The 24,578-nt window shown below is 36.0% G+C and overlaps 1 protein-coding gene across 2 annotated transcripts; it reads right to left on the reverse strand.

The window, feature by feature from the left end:
- Positions 1–949: 949 nt before the first annotated feature.
- Positions 950–22,843, reverse strand: ogdhl (oxoglutarate dehydrogenase L). Of its 2 annotated transcripts, XM_016276833.1 has the most exons (24): positions 22,775–22,843; positions 22,386–22,547; positions 21,339–21,546; positions 20,244–20,411; positions 18,952–19,054; positions 15,629–15,744; positions 15,226–15,380; positions 14,891–15,037; positions 14,726–14,816; positions 14,449–14,628; positions 14,183–14,311; positions 13,872–14,051; positions 11,987–12,139; positions 11,232–11,334; positions 9,741–9,869; positions 7,826–7,976; positions 6,252–6,379; positions 5,835–6,013; positions 4,687–4,758; positions 4,060–4,185; positions 2,537–2,609; positions 2,292–2,455; positions 2,058–2,209; positions 950–1,370 (listed from the first exon to the last, which is right to left on the reverse strand). In XM_016276833.1, the coding sequence occupies exons 3-24, from the start codon at positions 21,534–21,536 to the stop codon at positions 1,247–1,249; spliced, it is 3,021 nt and encodes a 1,006-aa protein (XP_016132319.1). In that variant the 5' UTR covers positions 21,537–21,546; positions 22,386–22,547; positions 22,775–22,843; the 3' UTR covers positions 950–1,246. The 2 variants fall into 2 exon arrangements, with proteins under 2 accessions (XP_016132319.1, XP_016132318.1); XM_016276832.1 differs by lacking the exon at positions 22,775–22,843 and having other exon boundaries at positions 22,386–22,572.
- Between the last annotated feature and the right edge of the window lie 1,735 nt (positions 22,844–24,578).

Here is a 24,578-nt window from a genome sequence, read left to right on the forward strand (position 1 = left end):
CATTGTGGGATACAGTAGTCCAATAAATAAGTGTGCCGTTATATACTGCTCATTTCAGCAAATACAGTAAGTCCGGAAATTGTGCACAGTATACATAGGCTACTACATAATGCAGCAATTACAAGAGTTGTAAGGTACAGCATACTATTCTAAACATACCCCATGTCTTAAAATCTAGTGAGCATATTAACTAGACAGAGTTTTCTGGCATGCTTAAGTCCATTAATGCTGTCTTGCTGTATAGGAAGACAGCACACTGTCTGTGGAGAGACCTCTTATGTATGTGCACAGGTATGTGAAAAATCATATAACAAAGCAAACATCCATCGTTTGTCAGTGACACAAGTTTATTGCATTATTGCTGAGAAACGTCTATCATTTATCACAATCTATCATTGTGAATTATATTTATGATCACTTTTTCCCCCATGAGCAATGCCTAGTGTCTATAATATACTACAACTAAATCTAATATTGTGTAGCCTTTTTAAACATTTACATTAAATTCACTGTAGCATGTGCCTATCATGACTAACCTACGGCACAGTTTCAAGTAAAATCCAGTTAGCTGGATTATAGTTGCTAGTTATAGCTGTTTAGTCCAGCTTGAGTGACAATTAAAGGTTTAACTATGTATAAGCAGCCACAGAATGATCATTACAGATGACCATGTACAAGTTTTAGTTTTGCTAAAATCAACTACAAATGCAGTTTGCTGACAGAAAGATTACACAGAAAGATATTGCATCAGATTGCTTATCAGATTGGTGGTTAAAGTAACTGTTTAGCTAAACTTCCTTTTATTTCTTTCCCAGTGTGTATAGCATTTCAGAGTTGTCACAGACATGTTGACGTTATAAATGTCGTGATTCCCACAAGTCCTAAACGCCACAAGAACCCTAAAGTCAAAAAAGGAAGCATATTTTGTGGAAGCTAGAGAATATCGCCACTGCCATAGAGAATATTGTTACTTGTCTACATGCCATCTGTTTGATGTCTCAGGATGAAGCCAAGTGTGACAGTTATGGAAGACAAATAAATAAAAAATAATCTTAAGACAGATAAGGGATTTCTGGTGCAAATCTATGGATAAATGAGCTAAACAAATTTCTATTCGCTGTTTTGTGCTCAATTTATCAATTTGATATACTTTGGCAACATGAAAGTGACCTTATTTAATAAATTGTGCGTTGATAACTGTTGTATTTTATTTTAAAATCGAACTTCCACATCTTACACAAAAGCATCAAAAACTCCTGCCCTTGAAAGCCTCAAGGTTAAACGCAGTGTCCAAGAACCTCTTCAGCTCAGCCAGATGAGTGAATTTGTTTCCTGTGGCAGGGGCTGCAGCAGGGTCACGGCCAACATACCTAAAATGAATGTGAAAGTTTTTAGTTTGGTGTATATACGTTTGATTAGGCTACAACAAACATTTAGCTTAAATGAATAATTCACTCAAAAATGAAAATTTGCTACAAAAAAGTACTCGCCCTCAGGCCATCCAAGATGTAGATAAGTTTGTTTCTTCAATGGAACAGATTTGGAGAAATTTAGCATTACATCACTGTGAATAGGTGCCGTCAAAATGAGAAGTCAAACGGCTGATAAAAACATCACAATAATACACAAGTAATTCCAGTCAAGCAGATATCGATCCCCTGTTGTCCTCTCACATCAAAATCCACCATCATACTTTTTAAGAACTGTTTTTGCTTGATCTGTGCATATTTTTGATTCATATGAGACAACTGGAGAAAGCAATATTATGGATAGAGGACTCATTTGAAATTAAAAGCATCTTAATGATGAATTTGTTTATTACAAACACCCAGCTTTGCGCTTAACAAGACATTAATTGATGGACTGGAGTTGTTTTTATTGGCTGTTTGGACACTTATTCTGATGGCACTCCAGAGGATCTATTGGTGAGCAACTGATGTGATTTGTTGCAAAATCTGTTCCGATGAAGAAACAAACATCTTGGATGGCCTAAGGGTGAGTACATTTTCAGCAAGTTTTCACTTTTGGGTGAACTATTCCTTTAAAAAGAGACTCACCATATTGGATTCTTAGAGTGCACTGTGAGGAAACGGGGCCTTATGTAATCATAGTAGCCCATATTCTTGTGCTCCTCTTGACACCATATGAGTTCAGCATTGCTGTACTTCTCAACCTCAGCCTTGATGAGGTCAAAAGGGAAGGGTGATATCTAAGAGGGAAGAATTTGATTGTGAAAAGTCATTTTTGCAGTGTCATTACACTTTACACCACAGGAAACTATAATTGGCAACCTGCTCCAGTCTGACAATTGCAACATCCTCCTCCAACTTCAGCCGTTTTCTCTCTTTTGCCAGCTCATAGTAAACTTTTCCGGTGCAGAAGATGACCCTTTTGACTTTTTCTGGGTGTTTGGATGCAGGACCACCATCTGGAATTATCCTCAGGAATTTTGTCCCTGCAACATAGATGAATTAGATATGGCCAAATTCTATCCCCAAAAGCTGGACAGAATTTAAAGTCTACCAGAATTTTGTACCTGTGATCATCTCATCGAAACTGGAGCGTGCCTCGGGCAGCCTCAGTAAAGACTTTGGTGTGAAAATGATCAGCTGATTAAGAATATGAAAATGTGGTCAGTCAAACTGTTTTTGAGTTATAGTTGCATTTAGGCACTTTAAAACTTTAATCTAAGGGAATACAAAAGAATAGTAATAAAAACACAGCTGTGAAACCAAGCAAAACAGTAAATTAAGAGCACTTTCATACAAAACAAACAATATCATCCCCAGACGCTCACAGTTTAATTTGCTCAGGAAGAGATTTTCTCATGCTCCACAAACCTCTGCATTTCTCCACAACAGGGAATCACTTTAGACAATTGCAGTGGCACAGAAGCAAAAGAGTGTTGGGACATACGTCAAACTTTCACATAAAATCTAAGTTTAAGCTTAAATTAATAAAGTCCATCAAACTACCTTCACAGCAGCTGTGACATTAAACTTGAGACTAAATTCATAACACCAATGTAGCACAAAGTACTACATCTTTCAGTGTACAGTTTCTCTCAATTGTACAATGTCATTCAAAAGTTTGGGATCAGTAAGATTTTTTTATGTTTTTTATTGGAGTCTCTTATGCTCATCAAGGCTGTATTTATTTGATCAAAAATACAGAAAAAAAACAATAATATTCTGAAATATTATTGCAATTTCTAATATTGGTTTCCTATTTTAATATACTTTAAAATATAATTTATTTCTGTGATGCAGCGCTGAATTTTCATCTGATATTACGCCAGTCTTCAGTGTCACATGATCCTTCAGAAATCGTTCTAATATACTGATTTATTATCAGTGTTGAAACTGTTGTGCTGCTTAATATTTTTTGGTGTTTTTCTGTGATTCTTTTTTATTTGATTCTTTGATGAATAAAAAGTTAAAAAGAACAGCATTTCTTTTCTAACAATATAAATCTTTACTTTAACTTTTTATCCACTTGACACATCTTTGCTAAATGAAAGTATTCATTTATTTAAAAAAAAAAGAAAAAAATTACATATTGTAACAAATGTATTGTATGTATATTGTAACAAAATTTCTGTTTTGAATAAACACGGTTCTTTTTATTTATCAAATTTTTACATTTATTTATTTTTACATTTTTATATATTTTTTAACTTTTAACTTATATATTCTTTTTTACTTTTTATTTATCAAAGAATCCTAAAAAAGATTCACAGGTCCCAAAAAATATTAAGCAGCACAACTGTTTCCAACATTGATTATAAATCAGCATATTAGAATGATTTCCAAAGGATCATGTGACACTGAAGACTGGAGTAATGATGCTGAAAATGCAGCTGTGCTTCACAGGAATAAATTATATTTTAAAGTATATTAAAATAGAAAACTGTTATTTTAAATTGCAATATTATTTCACAAAATTAATTTTTTTCTGTATTTTTGATCAAATAGATACAGCCTTGATGAGCATAAGAAAAAACATTGAAAATCTTACTGATGCCAAAAATTCCCAAACAAGGAAAACGTTTGATCTTACTGGCTTTCTGAATGGTAATAAGATTTGCCTTCTAAGCACATGGAAGTAGTTGGCAGGTGTTGAACAATTGACCACGATCCAGTTACAGTCATAGAGCTGCTGGACCTCAAAGTCTCCAGTGAATTCCTTAAATGAGGTAAATGAAGCACAGCTCATTAAAAATATAATGTCAAAAAATAAATACCCATAATGTGTCAAAGTAAAAGTTTGTGGGAAAAAAAACACAATTCTATCATATTTCAACAGATGTTTAATCTTTTCAAATATTTATCAATTCATATATTATTATATACGATTCCAAAATAGCACACGGTTTGATTTTACATTTTCACGAAAGACTTCCTTTGCATTAAGAGGAGATTCATGAATTGATTTAACTTCTGACTGTTTTTGTCAATAACCTGTTTAATGATCACGTCTTGTAAATACTGATCAGGCTTGTAATTAGTACCATTCTTGTCACCCCAATGCCCTGCCACTGTAACTGACATACTGCTAGACTAAAAAGGAAAGCAATATTAACAAGAACTATATTAAGCATCAAACTAATTGGTAATCAGTGAAGTGTGTCCATTTCAAACTACCTGTGGCCATTCAGCATGAGGCATGGCAGGAAGGGCCACTTACCGGATAGCGATCAGGGTCATCCTTGCTCATCTGCAGGAAGCGCTCAGGCCGTGCTGACGAGTGCTCCGGGCCCTGCTCATTAGTGCAAACACACCAGCGCTAATGAGAGAAGGTCTATCAAACGCCACACTAAGCTAAATAATTATAGCCTCATTTATTGGCTCAGACCAAACTTGAGTCATCATTATTGATCTCAGTACAGCTATTCTGCCTTTGAGTCAAGGAAAGGACTGAAAAAGATCTTACCCTGCATTTTATCTCTGCAGGAAATTAGATTCAGTGGTCAATATAGGATTGTTCTGATCTACTGACTCTAAAAATAGCATTTGCTTTAATATGATCTAATAGGGCAAAGGCAGAAATAACTAAGGAGTTAAATAATACATGATATTTATTCTACTGTCTTGTTTTTTCAATGACATATGCTACTGGAACAGACACTTATGTATTAAGATACAGCAAATCTGATGAGAAAAAATATGCAAGAGTGTATATATACATTACCAATCAAGATATTTTTTAAAATGTTTTTGAAAAAAGTATTTTATGCTTACCAAGGCTGCTTTTATTTGATCAAAAATAGAAAAAAACAATAATATTGTCAAATATTATTACAATTAAAAGTAACATTGTTCTATTTTAATATGCATTTATAGTGTTAAAAAATGCATTTATAGTGTTAAAAAAGATTTCTAGTTCTAATAAATAAATTCTCTATTCATAAAATAATCCTAAAAAAAAAAATGTATTACCGTTTCGGCATTTCCTCTAAAATATTTAGTGGCAAAAAAAATTTTCAACATTGATAATAAGACCTATTTTCGATAACTGAGAACCAATAATAATCACCAAATCAGCATATTAGAATGATGATCTGAAGTATCATGATGTGACATTGAAGACTGGAGTAATGATGCTGAAAAATTCAGCTTTGCCGCCACAGGAATAAACTACATTTTAAAATAAATTCAATTAGAAAACAGTTATTTTAAATTATAATAATATTTCACAATGATTTTACTGTATTTTTGATCAAATAAATGCAGCCTTGTTGAGCATAAGAGCATAAGATGAAGACTTCTTTCAAAAACATTGAAACAATCATAAACAGTAGTGTATAATATGTAAAATGCCATCAGCAGACTCACCATTCCCTCCATCCCATGAGGCAACAGTAAAACGATGCCATTGTGGCGGACCCACTTGGCCTGGCCTGCAGAGATGAACTGGTCTATGATGCACTGGGCTGTGTTTTGGAAGTCGCCAAACTGAGCCTCCCAGCACACCAGGGCATTAGGACTAGCCATGGCAAAACCCAGCTCAAACCCTAAGCAACATGAACGTGTGTCAGAATACTTGGACATAAAAATATTGTTATATAAAAGCTTCTTAGTATGGATTTTGCATATAGATGTGCTGCTGAATATTCGGAGCAGTTTGTTCTGTACAGGCTGGTCATTTCTGGAGGTAATTTTACAGATATCAAAAACAAGGAATACCTTAGAATTTTTTTTTTGTGCACGCTGATTGATAACCAGATGCAAATTGAGCAAGGTGATTCTTACCCAAAACCCCATATTCAGACAGGGAGCTGTTGCACACTGTGTAGAGAGCCTGGTTCAGCCATAAGTGGTTCATCGGAATGCAGAAGCGCTTATCAACTTCCTGATCATGCAAGACGTGGTGACGGTGACTGTAAAAACATCACACACACACATTTATAATAATAAGAAATGTGTCTTGAACACCAATTCAACATATTATAATGATTTCTGAAGGATCATGTGACACTGAAGACTGGAGTAATGCAATACTTATATATATATATATATTAAAAAAAATTCTTACCAACCTCAAACATTTTAACGTGTCTCTGTGTGTGTAATCTGTGTATGTGTCTATATGTATATGTATATATATATACAGTGGGTACGGAAAGTATTCAGAAATAAAATAACACCTTAAGGATTTTTTGAGGGATCTTTTCTTTATATGTAATGTCAGAGGCACTCTAACTCTTTATGTCCTATCAGTGTGAGACATGGGCGGCAGTGGATTTCAGACAGGAGATGTGACGCATTTCGCTGGCTTACTCTGATGTGATGTTCAAACCAGTCATCAGACCCAGTGCGATTAGACAATCTTTAAACTCCTTTAAATATCACAGTAATGATGTCCTGCGCTGGCCGTCCCGACTTACAATGAGCACATAGACATTACATAACATTTAAATACAGTATTAACCCACATATTTTTCCCAACAAGCTGGGTAATTCACATTTGACAAATATGGGCTCCTCTGATAGATAATGCTGTGAAATGGAGAATGTAACCACAAGGAATGTGTTCAGGCTAATTGGGGTCTGTCTGCCACGCTCATTTAATCACAAATGTAAATCAAAAGTAGCTATTTAAGCTAAAGTGTCCTGTCTCTGTGGGTTAGCTCTGGAAACACAAGAGAATCTGAGGAGTAAACAGTTTCCACAGTGCATCAGCTGTGTGTTGGATTCATCAATCAAGGGACCAGAGCACAGTACTCAGTGCATTCCCAAACACAGTAGACTGAATCAATTACTCATAGCCATTAACTCCCTGAGTAACAAGCAGAACCAGCAGACTGGAGCACACCAATATGTTCACTCCCAGAGCCTTTGCATGCGAAGAAAAGATAGCACCGCATATCTACGCATCGGCAGACAATCTACTTTGATAAAAAGGCTCATATCACACAGAAGCTACTTTGCTGACGTCTTTTCACTTGCGTTTTACCTTCATTATGTTCTAAGCAAAGCATAAAACTGTCCAGTGTAGCCCATTGAAAGGAAACTCTAGAGTCAAAAACTGTAAAGTGAATCCGTAAATAATGCCATTTGTGGTGTGATAAATTCAGCTGCGCTGATGTCGCAGAGTGTGTACTCTTTCAAACAAACCTTGCTCCTGACAGTAACAAACAGATGTGGGAGTGTGTGTCTGTACCGCTATAGGGTGACATAAAACGGGTTTCCTTCAGAAGCAGTACCGTGACGGCACCATGTGGGTATCTCTCAGAGGACTCTGTGTGCGTGTGACAAGCTGACGTCATTTGTCAATGTGTTGACATTTTAGTTTTAATGGAGCCATAATGGATTGACTGTCTTACCTAAATGTTCCTCTTTCCACATCTTGTCCACTGAGTCTCACGTGAATACCATCCTTCAGCAAAGAGCCAAAGGCCACGTACTCTGCCAGTGCCCAGTCCATCGTGCGCTTCGCAACCATATCCGCTCTGCCTCGAAGGATACGTGACAAGCCTGAAATGACACAGATACAGAACATATAGAAAATCACAAATTTGTATCTTTTGTTGTGTGATACTTTGAAAATAAATGCAATTTACTAGAAACCTAAAGTTGGTCAACTTTGATGTTGGCTTGACAAAGCCCTGTTTGATAGATAAGCTAGATAGTAGAAGTTTTCATTGGAAGTCTATGGGATTTTTGTCTGTCCAGCAGGAAAAGTGTATAGCAGAAAACATACAAGTAGAGTCAGAACAGACCGATCGTCTGTCGAGCTTGGTGGATGTAGCTTTAAAATTTTAAGATTTTAAGTTTTAAAGCAAAATGTCTTAAAAAGTGTAAAAAGCTTTGTCAAGCCAACATAATTAACCTTGCTGTTTTTATTTACACATACACAAAAAATAACTAAATTTTAAAGTTAATTTATACTCAGCATTAAAACAATTTATATATGTATTGTTTTTATGGCAAACATTGGTCATGTTTATTTTGATAAATTTTTCTTTTTTGGCTTCATGAAAAAAAAAAATTTATGCATCTGGGACCATTTAAAAAAATGAGTTTTTCTTCACAAAAAGAGTATTTCTTGTGGGATGCCAATTAACTCTAGTAGGTTTTTTTTTACTGGCAAATGACCAATAACCTTATACCAATACCTACTGACTGTATTGGACAAAAAATCATCTGAAAGATCAATTTTAGAATGTATCAAAGCATAGCTACACTTGATTTTTTTAACATCATCTTATGTATTGTCATCAATTTTGACAATCAAAGTTCTAAAATATGTTATATGTCTATGCCTTCTACAGTTCATGTTTATGAGAATCAAACCCATCAGGGTAGCCTGGTTTTTCATACACAATATCTCATTGGAATAAAGCACCGGTCTGTGTCAGATAAATACGTTTGCCGGTGGGTTGATTTGATGCTTTGAGGTAGTTGTGCTCAGAGGCAGGCAATAAACAGAGTTTAGCTGAAGGACTATGGTGGTTAGGGTGATTTAGCAGAATTTAAGGCAGCCAGATTGGAGTCGGCTCTTTAAGTGCAATGGTCCCATAGTGCAACTCCATCAACCCTCTATAGCTCCCCTGCGTCCGCTGCTCAGTGAAAGAAAATTATGACCCGTGTGGAGCAATGAAACATTCCTATATCAGAAGTCTGAGGATCATCTGTCAGGGTTTCTTGATGTTCCACACCATTACCACCATCATCCTGCGATGCTTTGATGTCAGTTTCCAGTGTTTTGTCTCTAGTGGTTAAAGCTTAACAGTACATAAGATACAATCTAGTTGATGAACTGACTGCTGAGAACAGCCTCTGGGACTCCACAGCAATAATTAAAGTGATAGTTCAAGCAAAAGTGAAAATTCAGTCAACATTTACTCACTCTCATGTCTTTTTAAACATTGTATGACTTTCTGTCTTCCATGAAATGCACTTTCGCTCTTTTCCAAAAAAACCACTAGTATTATTTTATGGCTGTCACATGGCATCTGAAGATTTTAAAATATCAAAATATAACCAAAAAGTTGTATGGACTAGTTTTATGATACTTTTATAATGTGTATTTGGAGTTTGACAGGACCCTTGTACCAATGATACAATGGTGATTAAGTTCAGGGATTAAGCTTTTCTAGTTTTTGAACCTACTACCTTTCAGTTACCAGCCTAGATTTCTACCCACTGGGCTACAACACCCCAAGTTTAGGAAATCATATTTGTATAATTTAGGATAGAAATTGTGGCTTCAACACTGCCAAAATACATAAAACTCACCACTGTGAATGGCAAAATCCTTCAGAGGGACTGAACTGGCTACCTCACCAATGTGCCTGAGCACCTCTTCGTTTAGTCCAGTGGAAGGGCAGCTCATGCTCTTTGGCTCTCCATCTGGTTTGAAGAAGTCTTAAACACAAAACAGAGCACCTATCACCACCAAAAGGGTCTAAATCAGTGGTGTTCAACCAGTGGGCTTTAGCAAACTTTAAAAGGAGTCTAAAGAGGACTTAAAATTATTTCAAATAAGACAAAACAAGCATTAAATTAAATTCCCACAGTCTTGAAAACCCGAATATGCAAGGTAGTGTGATCTCTATAAATTAATCTTAAAATGCAATGGGCATTTTATAAAGAAGATACATTTTGTTTGTTATTTTAAAATATTAAAATATTTTACTGACAGTAAATTGTGAGTAAAAAGATTTGGTTACACTTTATTTTACCTTGTTACAGTGTAATTATATATTTAAGAACTGAATAATATTAATTAACTACATCTACTTACTTTACTTTTACTTTACTACTTTAGGATTAGGGTTTGGCTTAGGGTTACTTACATGTAATTATGCATAATTTATTGTTATCATAATAGTAAGTGCATGTAATATGTGTAACAAGGACACCTTAAAATAAAATGTTAACAAATATTTTTTATAAATCCTTACACTTGATCTTTATCCAATAAATCACAAATTCTAATTATTTTAATAAATTTTTGAATTTACACAAACTAGGAGTGCCCATAGATTAAAATGTGATTAAAAGTTAAAAGTTTTAAAAACAAAACTAGGACAATGGAACCTTCAAAAATGGTTGTGGACAAGAACAAAATAAGAAAAAAACTTGAATTGAGCTGAATAATGACAAAATTATTTTCTCGAATTGGTTCATAATTCATGATTTTTGCAAAAACTATTATGAAGTTAATAAAGTGTGATGTTAATAAAGTAATTGGGCTCCTGAACAAAAAAGTAAGCTGAAAGAAGTGATGTATGCAAGAAGGTAATTAAAGATCAGTATGTTGAGGTATATTAAAAAAAAAAAAATTTATTATTAAAAGCTGGCCAGTCAATGACCTACAGTTACTGAACTAAATTGAATCAACACTGAACTGACTTGAGCTGAATAATGACCCTACTGTCTTTAGTAGAGCTGCTTAATGCTGAATTGAACTTTTCTCATAACGAATGAACACAATTATTGAACTGACTGGTGCTGAATAATGACACTATTGTCTCACTACAGCTACTTTACAGAAAAATTTGTATTTGCCTTATTTTTGAAGTTTGCATCATTGATTCTGTTATTTTCCTGTTCAAAAATGTGAAGCTGCTTTGAAACAACCTCTACTGTATAAAAACCGATATATAAAATTGAAGGTACCATGATTAAGGTGACAATGGGAGGATTTGGAGTCAAAAGGTTGAGAAACTCTGATCTTATATTTTCACTGAAACACCCAGCCTCAATTAAGTCTCCAATATGTACCTGGCCACGGAGAGTCAAGCCAGTGGCGGATGTGTAGGATCTTCTCATCTTTAGAGCTGGTATACGCCTCCTCACAGATCTTGTCATATTTAGCAACCTCCTCCTGAAAACAATTCACAGTACAGAGCTAGCCCGCCATCCACTATATTCATCAAAAAACCCAGACACATGACACATTCGTGACAAATTATTAATTAATGATTCATGGCACCTATGTGCTACGGCGTAGAGAAAACAGCAAGATTCCAGTCACAATTTATTCTCTAAGTGAAATCCCCTGAGCTATGTCAGCGAGTGAAGAGTGACAGGGATGCAGTTGTAAATAAAACGAGCTGTCGCCGGGCGAGACAAGGTGTCAGCTATCCACACTGGAGGGATGCTTTGGTCCGACGATTGTGGTTTCTACAGCGACACAAATCTGAGGGTGGTTGGGAGGGGAGAGGTGGCTAGCTCTGAGCCCAGGGAACGAGAGCCCGGGTCAGCGGGTGAAGTATGAAACGTGTCATCGCCAGAGCGAAAAGACATTGGCTGAGCATCTGAACGCAGCCTCCATCAATTGTCAGGAAACAATACACAAACGGCACAGGAAACCCATCACTCCCTAATAGGCCAGGAAAACAACAGCTGTGGAAAAGATGCGTTAGATGAGTTAAAAAGGTCAATTAGGATGACCTGTGGGAGGAACAACAGCAGGTGGACATTTTCACTTTACATAATGACACAGTAATGAGATTTCCATAGAGTGAGACACAAACCTCAAACTCTTGCAGTGTTACAACTCCCTCAGAGATGAGCTTGTCGGCGTACTTCTTCAGCACATGTTCCTGTTTCCGGATCTGCTTGTACATGAGGGGTTGAGTGAACATGGGCTCATCCATCTCATTATGTCCAAACCGCCGGTAACACACCTATAAAATACACCAGCAACGTCAATATGTGTGTATAAATATGCAAATTCAGTATCAATAATCAACTAAACAATTTCTATTGTCTAAAATAACACTATTTCCACTGTTTACCTCAGATTTAATGTCTATCCTTTTTTAAACCGATCTGTTCTTTTCTACATATTTAACAGTAACAAATGAAAGTTGAATTAATATATTTTAGATGTTGTTTAATTCCCAGGTGAGTTTTCAAATACATTTCCTCAGTGTTCAAAATGAGTCACTAGGCTGTACCACTCAAGGATCATGTGATCGCAAACGCAAACCTAAATTACTTTCTTGAAGTGATAAACACACAAGGCTGAGGGCGTTCAGGAATGCTAGCTCTATCTAACCCTATCTATTCAGGTCTATCCTAACCAGAAAGATACATTTAACTATAAGAAAATATCCAACAATATCGTTGCAAACTGGAATCACTACAAAAACACAAATATATTTTTGATGAAATCTGAGAGCTTTCTGACCCTGCATAAACAGCAAGGAAACTACCACGTTCAAGGCCCAGAAAGACATCGCTAAAATAGTCTATGTGACATCAGTGGTTCAATCTTAATTTTATGCAGCTACGACAATCTTTTTTGTGCAAAAATAATGGCTTTATTCAACAATTGTTTCTCTTCCGTGTCAGTCTTTGGTGAGTATTCACGAGAATACCACAACGCATACGTACGCATTCCTCTGCTTGCAAACAAGGTGCAGAACATCAGAATGCCGGCTCCTGCGTCAGCAGCACCACATGCATGCATAATAGTACTCTTGTGAATACATATCGAAGACTGACAGGGAAAAGAAGAAATTGCTAAATAAAGTCTTTTTTTTTCTTTGTACACAAAATGTATTCTCGTAGCTTCATGAAATTAAGATTGAACCACTGATGTCACATGGACTATTTTAACGATGTCCTTACTACTTTTTTGGACCTTGAATGTGGTAGTTCCTGTGCTGTCTATGCAGAGTCAGAAAGCTCTCGGATTTCATAAAAAATATCTTCGCGATCTTTTGATCAAATAGATCAAAAATATCTATTTGTGTTTTCCGAAGATGAACAAAGGTTTTACGGGTTTGGAAGAACATGAGGCTGCGTAATTAATGACAGAATTTTCATTTTTGGGTGAACTATCCTTTTAAGGGTGTGAACAGGCCTTTAGTAGTGAGGACACTTCAGTGAGCTTTTCTGCATGGTTATATTGTTATACCAGGTGGCGATAAGAGAATCATTAACACAAATTTGTTCAGCAACTCATTCACTGATTCATTCAGTAATGTTTTTGATTCATTCACTCAACCAATTCATTCAGAACCACTGATTCATTCACAGACGAAACATCACTACTGTATATTGCTCAGGGATGCACAACCAATGGTCATGCATTAGCTTTGTTTTGTAACAATTGCCAAAGTAAAAATAAAAGTAACTGGCCATATTATCTAAAATGTAAGTCACAAAAACAGAGTTATCAAATTGTGTTTAAAAATATTTTAGGTTTTAAATATCTGTCCATGGAGCCCCTGCAGTACCTTCACAGACCATTGTTTGACATCCCTAAGTGTAAGAGAAAAGATTGTGATTCTTGAACCAGGATAATAGATCTTTAGTTGTGTAATCGAGCAGTCCTTTCCAGTAAGTGATTTATCGTAACATTTAGTGATATTTTCAGTGATATGTAGGATGTGTCATCACAGTATTTACCAGGTCTATCACCACATCCTTGTTGAAAGTGTTTCTCCATTCTGCAGCAACCTTACAAACATACATCACAGCCTCTGGGTCATCAGCGTTGACATGGAAGATGGGTGCGTTGACTACGCGAGCCACATCCGTTGGGTAGGGAGAGGAACGTGCCATTCGGGGATCTGTGGTGAATCCAATCTGGCAACATCAGATAACACTCATCAATCTACAACCTACTAAAAGGTCAAAGGTTAAGGTTTCACAGAAAGCCACTCCTCAGGTTTTAAGTAAGTCGATTCTAATAGGAAAATCTGATGTTTGATGTTAACCTGATTATTGACCACAACATGGATGGTGCCATGAGTGGTATATGAAGGCAGTTCACTGAGATGGAAGGTTTCGTAGACGACTCCCTGACCCGCAAAAGCAGCGTCACCATGCATTAAAATAGACATCACCTGTAAAGAAAGGAATTGATGGCTTAAAAAAGAATAAAATCCAACATTCCAAACAAATGAGCCATTATACAGCAGAATATGTGGTTATATTTTACAGTGGCTCATCCTAAAAGATAATCTGAAACTAAATGTAGTACCCTCCTTCCTTCAGTGTCTCCTCTGTAAAACTGCTCTGCCTTGGTCTTGCCCTGAACGACAGGATCTACTGCCTCTAGGTGAGAGGGGTTTGCCATCAGAGACAATGTGATATTCTTATCCGTTTCTCTGTTTATCCGTTCATGGTACATCCCCAAGTGATATTTCACATCTCCTGAACCCTGCAGAAAATTAAAGTGTGAAATGTACATCAGAAATGCAATAAGAGAACGAGAATGAAATGAAAATCATCTTTTTCGTCAGGTGAAATTGTATTACCTCATCTGCAGCCTCAAGTTTGGGATCGAACTGACAGAATATCTGATCCAGATCTTTGCGAACTACATTGGCCAGGACGTTCAGTCTGCCTCTGTGTGAATCAGACGTTGTGTTATTATTGCTAGGGTGGATTCATAAGAGCAGAGTGAGATTGAATGAGGGTACCTGTGAGGCATTCCCATAATTACACTCTCTACACCAGCTTCACTGGACTTGTCAATTATCATTTTCAGGGCAGGGATTAGAACCTCACAGCCTTCCAAACCAAAGCGTTTCTCTGAAGACCATTTCCGAGCAAGAAAATCCTCAAACCTAGAACAATGAATCAAGATCATCATAAAAATACTTTCATTGTCAGTTTTACTTTCCTAAATTAAAAAGAAGAAATAAAATGCAGTTTGGTTCCAATATAAAAATAGGTTTAAGCATGGAAAAATAATACTCTAATAAGAAGACAAGAAAATAACATAAATGCAGTACTTTATTTTAAAGATATGCACCGTGTTGAGCGAACCAGCCTGGCCAGCAAAGTCCTCTTCTCTCTGTCAGAAAACGTCATGATTCCTGGAGTTTCAAACTTCTGTCGGATCCACTGGCATTGCTCCATATTGTTGATGAACATGAATTCCACTCCAGTATGACCACAGTATGATGTCTGGAACATTCCAAGCAAATTCTGTTTACCCTTTCATTCATTAATGCATTCATTTTAGAAGGATAGTTAAATATCAGCATAATATAAGCAATGAGCTTGTCATATTTGCCCAAATTACGTCCTTTCAGAATAGCTAGTCAATGACGTATCTGAATCAATCCAAGCACAAAACCAGCTAATGAGGAAAGAGGAAAGAGTGTTTCTACTCAAATACTGGGTGATATCAGAATAATCCAGCATCTACCCACCTCAAGTCTGTGTATGATTTCTCTCAGTGGGAGTGTGCTTTCATTTCCCCCAATAAATGTGGTTAATGGCAACTGAAATGATTTATCCAGATCAGATTCTTCCAAGCCGTAGGACCCTAAAGATTAAAGAGGAGAAGCATATTAAAGCAAAAGAGCAACATAAAAATACTGTAATGAATGTTAATAAGATACCTGCAATGTTCCTTTTTAAACCAAATATTATGCTTTACAGTGATGTAAAGATGTATTGATTATGGTTCCAAAAAATCAGTCAAACATTTAATATTAATTATAAACATACAGGACAGTATATTATAAAATACTATTATTCATTTACAAAACAAAAACTTTTTTCTGAATTATACATTACAGTAATTGTTTCCAGTTAGTGTTTTTAAACAGCCATAACTGAAGAATGACTCGCAGTCTCAAAATTAGAAATGAATGATTTATTGAGTGAATCTGATTCAAACAGCTGCCTTACAAGACTGTTTTGTGAATCTTTTTTGACTGACTTGCTAAAAAGAACCATTTCATAAAAGTAATTTATTCACAAATCAGACATCACAGCTTGTGCTGTGTTAGACGATGCTTGCAGGAAACGCAGCCACAAGCTAAAGTGTCCTTTTTACCACCTCAGAAAATTCACAGACTGGAAGTCATTCATTTACAATGAAGAGTAGTATGGGAGCTGGTGGAATTCAGATCATGTTCGTACGTGTATTGTTTGGATGCGATTTGAGCTCCGGATGCATATTTAGAACTATAAGATTAGTGATTAAAACAAACACGAGTCATTGTTTTCAGACAAACTGGAGATTGTTTGTTTTGTGCGGATATAGTCATACTTTTATTATTCATTAATTTTACCATGGTGAATAAGCAGAGGGTAACCGCTGCTTCACGACCAATTTTAAAAAGAAGATATCCAAAGAAACCGCATAATGACAGACAAAATTTTCTAGATTTGAAATTAATGTAGCACATTTTTATATTTTGACACATTTTCAACCATTTAGTCACAGCCTAGAGCCCTGATATGTAAATCCTAACTAACATCATTACCAATTTCATGGTTAGTTACACCCCCAAACGGTGAAAGAAAACCAGGCAATCATAGTAGGTTGTAAATGTTTCCTGTAGATAACACCGGGGTCTATCAGTAAGACTGTGTCTCCTCAAGAGAGGAGCACACACAAGAGGAGACAGGTGCAAATGTAATTAAAGCCATAGTACAGATAAAGAGGAAAGATACGTCATACCGAAATTAAGAGCCTCTGGTCCACTACAAGCCCTCATTATCAGCACAGAGGCTATAGGTAAAGCTCTCACAAAACCTGACCTGACCGACACAATGAGAGTGTATTGAGGTAAAAGATGCATGTTTTGAGAGGTCTTCTCACCAGCTATTACTCTCTCAATTTTCGATCTGTTGTGAGAACATGTCCTACATCCTTCTACTCTGGCGACACTAAAGGCAATAGGACCCGACAGGAGCAAAGGGGAAGATTTATGGGCCTTTATCTCAGATAACATTAACCTGTGCTTGCGATTGAGTCTGGGGCATAGCTCTCCCTTCCAGCCCGTCGCTGTCTGAGGCTGGGGAATCTGTAATGGCCGAATGAGGAATTGTTTGCTGACCACTTACACGGCTACAGTGCCTAAAAGCGGACACATACGCACTCTCTCTCCCCTTTTCCATTAATCGAGCACTATGAGTCACCAAATAACCAAAACGCAAGCAGAAGTTACTAAACTTCATTACAATAATCTTGATCCTTATATAATATGAAGTGCTATCAGCTCTGATTATGAGATTGGGAAAGCAACTTCCAATGGTCTTCGGAAGCCCTGAGCTAAAATGAAAAGACTGATCTAAAAGATTAAACAGAGGAACATCTCAGAAATAGCACGGTATTGGGTTTTATGTGCACAGAATCCATATATTCTATACATTCAGCATATTTAATGGTTAATATTTAGCATTTTAATGATATGGAGGTCACAATTTGTCATTTGATGAATGGTCTAATAACTGGAAGTCCTCACTTTGCAATGAAAGTGTTTTTTTCAGTCGGCTCCAACAATCTAATTTTCCTTTCATAATTAAAAAGGAGATGTATGCAGCGGATGGGTGCAGCTTTGTTGCTACAGTGACGTATAAACAGAGGCTGGGGTTGGCAAGGTCAGCCACCAATTACATTAGACACAGCTCCGGTAGCTTGTGCTGCCTTGTAATGCAAGACAGAACTGTAGCGCTGACGCTAGACAAAATAAACCACAAAGATAAAGATTTTTAGAAGCCTGAAATCTGTGTGTCAATGACATAAGAGTGTCCATGATAAAGGAAAGAATAATAATAATAATAATGATAGTCCATTTTAAACATATTCTTAGAAATATAGTGTTTGTATTCATGTTGGTTTCATATGATTTTGAAAAATTTATTTTAATTCAATTTAATGACTTATTTAAAACATAAAATTCAATATCAAGTTACACCATGACAATTTTACAACCTGAACTAACCTTTCCTTGTCATAAAAATATCAAATTATATGGCATTTTAAGAAATGTAATGATCTTGACACATAGTCATGTGTATGTACAAACCCGATTCCAAAAAAGTTGGGACACTGTACAAATTGTGAATAAAAACCAGAATGCAATGATGTGGAAGTTTCAAATTTCAATATTTTATTTAGAATACAACATAGATGACATATCAAATGTTTAAACTGAGTTTTAAGTTTTTTCCCCAAATATGAATAAGCAACAGAGCAGTTTTATAAAATTTTGTAAAAATATTTTTATTTTTAAATATTTTTTTCCTAAGAATTAATAATAAAAGATTATGTTAATGTTCTTCATGAAGTTTGCTTTACAACAATTTAATTATTTTCTTTTTTTTTTCATTATTACATTATCTGGACAGGTTTTACGTTTTTTAAATACATTGTAATATAAAAATGCTTATCATAGAAGATGACAATGTCAACATATGTATGATTTGCATTCTTAATGACTAGACAAAATATGACATCGTCATGTCATTAAGTCTGTAAGATGCAATGTATTTAGCAGTAATTAGTAGTTCCTATTCAAAGAGAAGTGTATTACTCAGCAGCTGCAGTATTGAATGGTGCTGAGGGGGAGGCTAACAAAGAATAATAACAAAAACACTCTTAAGGATGAGCCCCAAGCAAGGAACTAAGTCAGCATTTACTGGATGTTTTCATAACAAAATCCTTCTTAAAGTAGGACACTGAAAAGAAGTGAGTGTTTATCAGAATCATGTTAAATATGCTAAATAAATATCTCACCAAGCTTGTCAATAGACGTGATTAAATCTGAGGGAACGAAGGAATCCAGATCGGCAGTGAGGATGCCAAGAGGGTCCAGCCTGGCCACATGGTGACCACGTACCTAAAGTGAGCAAAATGCATATGATTGAATGTGACTTGCCATCTCCATAACAACAGAAAAACAAGAACCCGAAGCAAGACTGAGCCAGGAAGCGCATTCCCTCAACTAGGGGATATCTGACCCACACAAATATGAACCAGCGTGACACATGACTAACAAATCTCACAAGGATTCACAATAAATTGAACATACAATCCCAACAGGCTGGCAACAGGAGATGGAAAGAAAATGCTGGCTTTGCCAAAAGACGAAATTTAATAAATCCCTATGATACTTCATCTAATTAATTAGAGGAAGCAGGGAAAATGTTACCACCTGTTTTGATTCAAGCAATCTCTTTGATATTTTCATTTTCAAAAGGGAAAAAAGCTAGTCTAATTAGATTGGAATTAATCACGTGATTTGCATAACTACACAGGGACACTATAAAATGTACGTATGTACAGGCCTTTGATTGATCTTTGATTTGTTGCAGTCCAGTGCCAATGTTGGAGAATATGATTTGATTATTTTATCAAAATAACTTATTGTGTATCAGATTCTCTCAACTGAAAAAACCCCCCCTCTGAAATTCTGCATTTCTGTCTCTAATCCTCAGTCTTAAGGCCTATTCACATCATAACACCCACACCAATAGATGGAAAAGTTCTGTTTAAAATAAGCACACACTGCTGGGGGAAAAAAAAAAAAAGTGATCCCAACAATATTGTTCCTCTATGCTGTTATTGTTATAGCTGTGGTGTAGACTTTGCTATTGTTATACTTTACTATTTTTAAAACTTAGTTATGGTTATCGTTATAGTTATCATCGGTGATTAAACGGAATAGTTCACCCAAAAATTAAAATTCGCTGGAAATTAACCTTCAGGCCATCCAAAATGTAGACGTGTTTATTTCTTTATCAGAACAGATTTAGAGAAATTTGGCATTACATCAATTGCTCACCAAAGGATGAATGGGTGCCGTCAGAATAACAGTTGATGAAAACACCCCGATAATCCACGACTCCAGTTCATCAATTAACACCTTGTGATGTGAAAAGCTGCGTGCTGAAAGACATTTCACCGCAGTGAGCAAGTGATGTAATAGGAAAAAACTCATCTACATCTTGGATGGCCTGAGGGTACAATTTCAGCAAATTTTTATTCTTGAGTGAACTATTCCTTTAACCCAGAGCTCCTCACTTTACCTGATAGGCTCTGATAAGAGTGTGGACTGCCAAATGATCCTCCACCACCTTCTCGGACATGGCAGGTGTCTGGGACATGGCTCGCCCCTGGAGCAGCGCAGACAGACGCTTCTCTCCAGTCGCCTCTGAACCGCTGGCTTGGGCGTTACGAAAGTATGCATCCCAAGACTGTTGCAAATATAGCAAGAGCACATTTCAAAAGGTCAAATTTTCTTATTAATTCAAAACAAAAAAGCTTCAGGGTCATCTGATGTTGAAAAGACCATTTACTCTCACTCTAATGTCATTTCAATTCCATATGACTGTGTAACTCAAAAGGAGATATTTAGCAAAATGTCCAAGCTTTTTATTTTCTCTAGTCCCCATCCACTTTTACTGTACAGAGGAGCTTAAACTTTCTGCTAAATACTTCATCTTGTATTCCATGCAAGACAAATTACATTAGGGTGATTAAATGATCACCAAGGTCATAGGTTTGAGTCTCATGCAATGCATGAACTGATCAAATGTTTACCCTGAATGCAATGTAAGTTGCTTTGGATAAAAAAAAAGTGTCTGCCAAATGCATACTGTCAATGAAGAGTTCAGATGCAAAAGTCTCTAAGCGCCGTCTGAAATTTTGAAAGTGCCTCAACTGAAAAAAAGAAAACTTATTTTATTTCAGCTAGTTGCCAAGTCAAAATTTCTCAATATCCTTAGGTGAAGAACTAAAATAACTACAACTAAATAAACAAAAAACAAAACTTGAAGCTAAAAAAAAAAGACATTTATAAAAATAATATTAAAAATTACTCAACAACACAACAAAATTACTTAAGCTTCAACTAAAATTAAAATGAAAACATCAAAGAAAGAAAAAGCAAAAATAAAATCTAATTCAAAATATTAACAAAATATAATAGCATATGTTACTACAATAATACTTTAACACTTATGTAAATGCCAAAGTCTGAAGTTAGCAAAAGGAGTTTACAGATTGGAAATGTAACAGAATATATTAGATAAATTTTAGCATTGCATTGCACTTATTAGCAAGCACACTAGGTTTCTGAAACGTGACGGAGTTGGAGTGTCTTTAGTAGATGTTCACTGCACCTCATGAACATTTTTGTGATCCTCCAGCCAAGCGTAGTACATCTCCACGACATAGCTGGAGCTGCAGGCTGCCAATGAGGGCTCAGCAGCCCCGCTCGAACAGTTACGACGTGGGTCAAAAACTCGCCTCCCCACATGCCCCCTCATCCATTGGCTACTGCTTCTTAGGGCACCAGCTAGGGACCTCAGCTGACTCATGTCTGAAAAACTTCATAAATATGAAACACAAATGTATTATGGCGGAATTAATCAACAGATCTGTTCTTGGAAGGTCTTGAAAACAATGTTTTAAACATTAGTTTTTATAAAAAATTCAGAAAGTGTGTATTTGTGTAATTTAACCCTGAAAACACTAGCTTTTAATCTGGTTAGTGGTGATTTAGCCACCCTGTTATGATGTTCACCAACACAACTTGTTGGTTAAGCTAGTTTACAAGCATGGTACTTCAAGTGAAGATAGTCAACCAATGTGGTCTTTCTGGTTTTGAATTTAAGCAGGCTAGTTGTATGAGTTGGTAGGGTGACCTGCTTCATGTACATTAATAATAATAATAATAATAATCTAATGTACAACTGAGTGTATTGTAATGATATTTTCCAAAAGTAGGCTACTATTTATTTTTTTAAAAAAGAGAAAAAGTAAAACAAAACTGCACCTGCACCTTTAAAAATATCCTCGTTGATGCCGCCAGTGCATTTATGGATGTTCTTATGGATTACTAAAACCATATTGCGCATAAAAAGGATGCTCTATCTATAGCCTAGCTTCAAGTACCGGCGATTTATGAAAAGCCCTTTTAAATAGAGCTCGACCTTCATCTCCACCTTTTCAATGACAAATTGGTTTGAACAACGTAAAAGCCCGTTTCCACAATCACTTCCAATACATTTATGCGATGCAAATATATGAGCGGACAGTCGTAAAGATGCATCGATTGGCCGATTGGTTACAGCTTTTACGCATCTAGGTTATATGTCTCTATTCGCTCGACACACCTAACGGCGTCCATGTAGCTCTTCCTCTATGTCGTAACAAATATATTTCACCTTGGCTGCCCGCAGATGAAGATGGTCCGCTTGAGTTCAAATGCGTTCTGTGTCGTTTGATTCAGGCTGGAGTTTGTTTTCTCTGTCCTATAATCTCTCCAACGTCAATCCGTCCCATAATCCGCGTGCAGGCGGTACTGCAGTCGGTCACTTTGCTCTAAACTGCAGCATCAAAAATAACACCTGGTTTAGAGTATCATTTCTTTGACTTTTGCTCTTTGTATAGTTGTGCGGTTATATAGCGTTTTTACGTTGCTACACCATGAACTACTTCACACTTATGGGCAAACATTCAATTCACTACAATTGCGTCAATGGACACAATAAATAATGCACGAGAAAGCACCTGAGCTGTGATGCCTATATGGAAAGGATCAGATATAACCTACCTGCATATCGGAGTTCGGTACCAATCAGAATTGAAACAAGTGAGAATGCCTTGGAAATCGCTCATTTTGAATTGTAGAAGTAGTTAAGATGAAATTGCATAACCCTAAACATAATATGAGTAAATGGGAAAATTAATAAATAAAATGGCATAGTTATTAAACAAAAATATGAAAATGATTATAAAACAGATCAAATGATTACAATTCATTATACACAGTATATTATACAATTATATAAATAAAAAATATTATATGTAATATATATATTTTTAATAGAACTATAAACCAAAACCGTTAACCATCATTATTAAAGCGCTGGTTGACTCATCAAATTCAGGCTAAAAATGGACACTGAATAAAATGCTTGGCTCTTCCACATCCTATACTATGCTTTTAATGCACTTTCCTTTTAATAAAGGTTAAACGGTAATTAACAGACAAGCATAAACACCGGCAACCACCACGTTTAAAATTCAATGAAATATTTATAAAAATGACTTCACATTAAGTTGTGCCAGGGCTTAATGAGAACATTGATATTTTCAGTAACCCCCGATTCTTAATCACATTAGACAATTACGCTTTCCTAATTTTCTGAGGGATTGTGCAGAATTCACTTGACCATGTGGTTTCAGTCATCTAGATTGATGGTCTTTATGTTGGCGGATTTTACAGTCTGAGCTAATTGCCTTCCCTCCCCCTCAGTACCTCAAAACTAGTTTCATCACTCTTAGTGGCCAACAACCAGAAAAATAAAGCATTGTCATTAATCATCACTGGGCTGCTATCATGGTCGTTTCAACAGGCATGATTAAAATACAGCATTAAGAGAATGCCAAATGCACGATTTTCAGGATCAAAAAATTATGTGTGACCTTTTTATGTGTGGAAAAATATACTATCAATTCTGACTCTTAAATAGAGATATTAACATTAGCGATAGTCTGCACATTTGTACTATATGGAACAGCATTCATGCTAGAAGCACAAAAAGTGCTGCATAACAGTGGAATAGTACAAGATGCCATATGTGCCTCAGGTTCATATTGTGGTGCTGTTATACATGTCGTTATAATAAAACATCTACATTTGTCCCTCTCGGTTCTTGATCAGTGCCATAATCGAAACTCTAGATTGAAGCACTGTCAGAGCAAAAAGCGTCTTGTAGCCAAGCATAAGTAAGGTCATGCAATTATAAGTGAAAATGCCATTTTGGTGCTCTCTGACTTCAGCTCTTGAAACAGATGGAGCCGAACGCCTTCCTTGGTAGGGATCTTATTAAAGTCAGCCGTCATTTAAAAAAAGAAATATAATTTGATATGTACATGCCCACATTTTCATTCTTCATGAAACAAATGTTGACAAGAATGTAATGCTTCTTAACTCATTTCATTGACATTTCAATTTCTATTAAAGTCTGGCCCTTTATTGACCCTAGTATTTGAGAAAACAAGGGGATACAGCATTTGTTATAAAACAATAGAACGGTTATAAGGGACCATCTTTTGGTCGCCAAGTGGCACTTGTGCTCTGGGCTGAACTGATGAAAACCTTCAAAAGCATTTGAGGTTGATTAGGAACAGTCTTGACAAAAGATGGTGATCAAAAGAGGTCAGTTAGGTCAAACTAGAACTACAATTTATGACTCTAACATGGTTCAATTAAGCAGCATTATATACAATTAAAGTGTATACATGCTGGACAAAGGCAAAACTAAGCTACAATATACGTCTATTGGTCAGATTTTGCAAAAATCTGAGTGTTTATATATATAAAAGACCGAAAGGATAATTTTTCATTGTGA

The sequence above is a fragment of the Sinocyclocheilus grahami genome, unplaced genomic scaffold (genome assembly GCF_001515645.1).
Source record: "Sinocyclocheilus grahami isolate Dianchi unplaced genomic scaffold, SAMN03320097.WGS_v1.1 scaffold106.1, whole genome shotgun sequence".
NCBI lineage: Eukaryota > Metazoa > Chordata > Actinopteri > Cypriniformes > Cyprinidae > Sinocyclocheilus > Sinocyclocheilus grahami.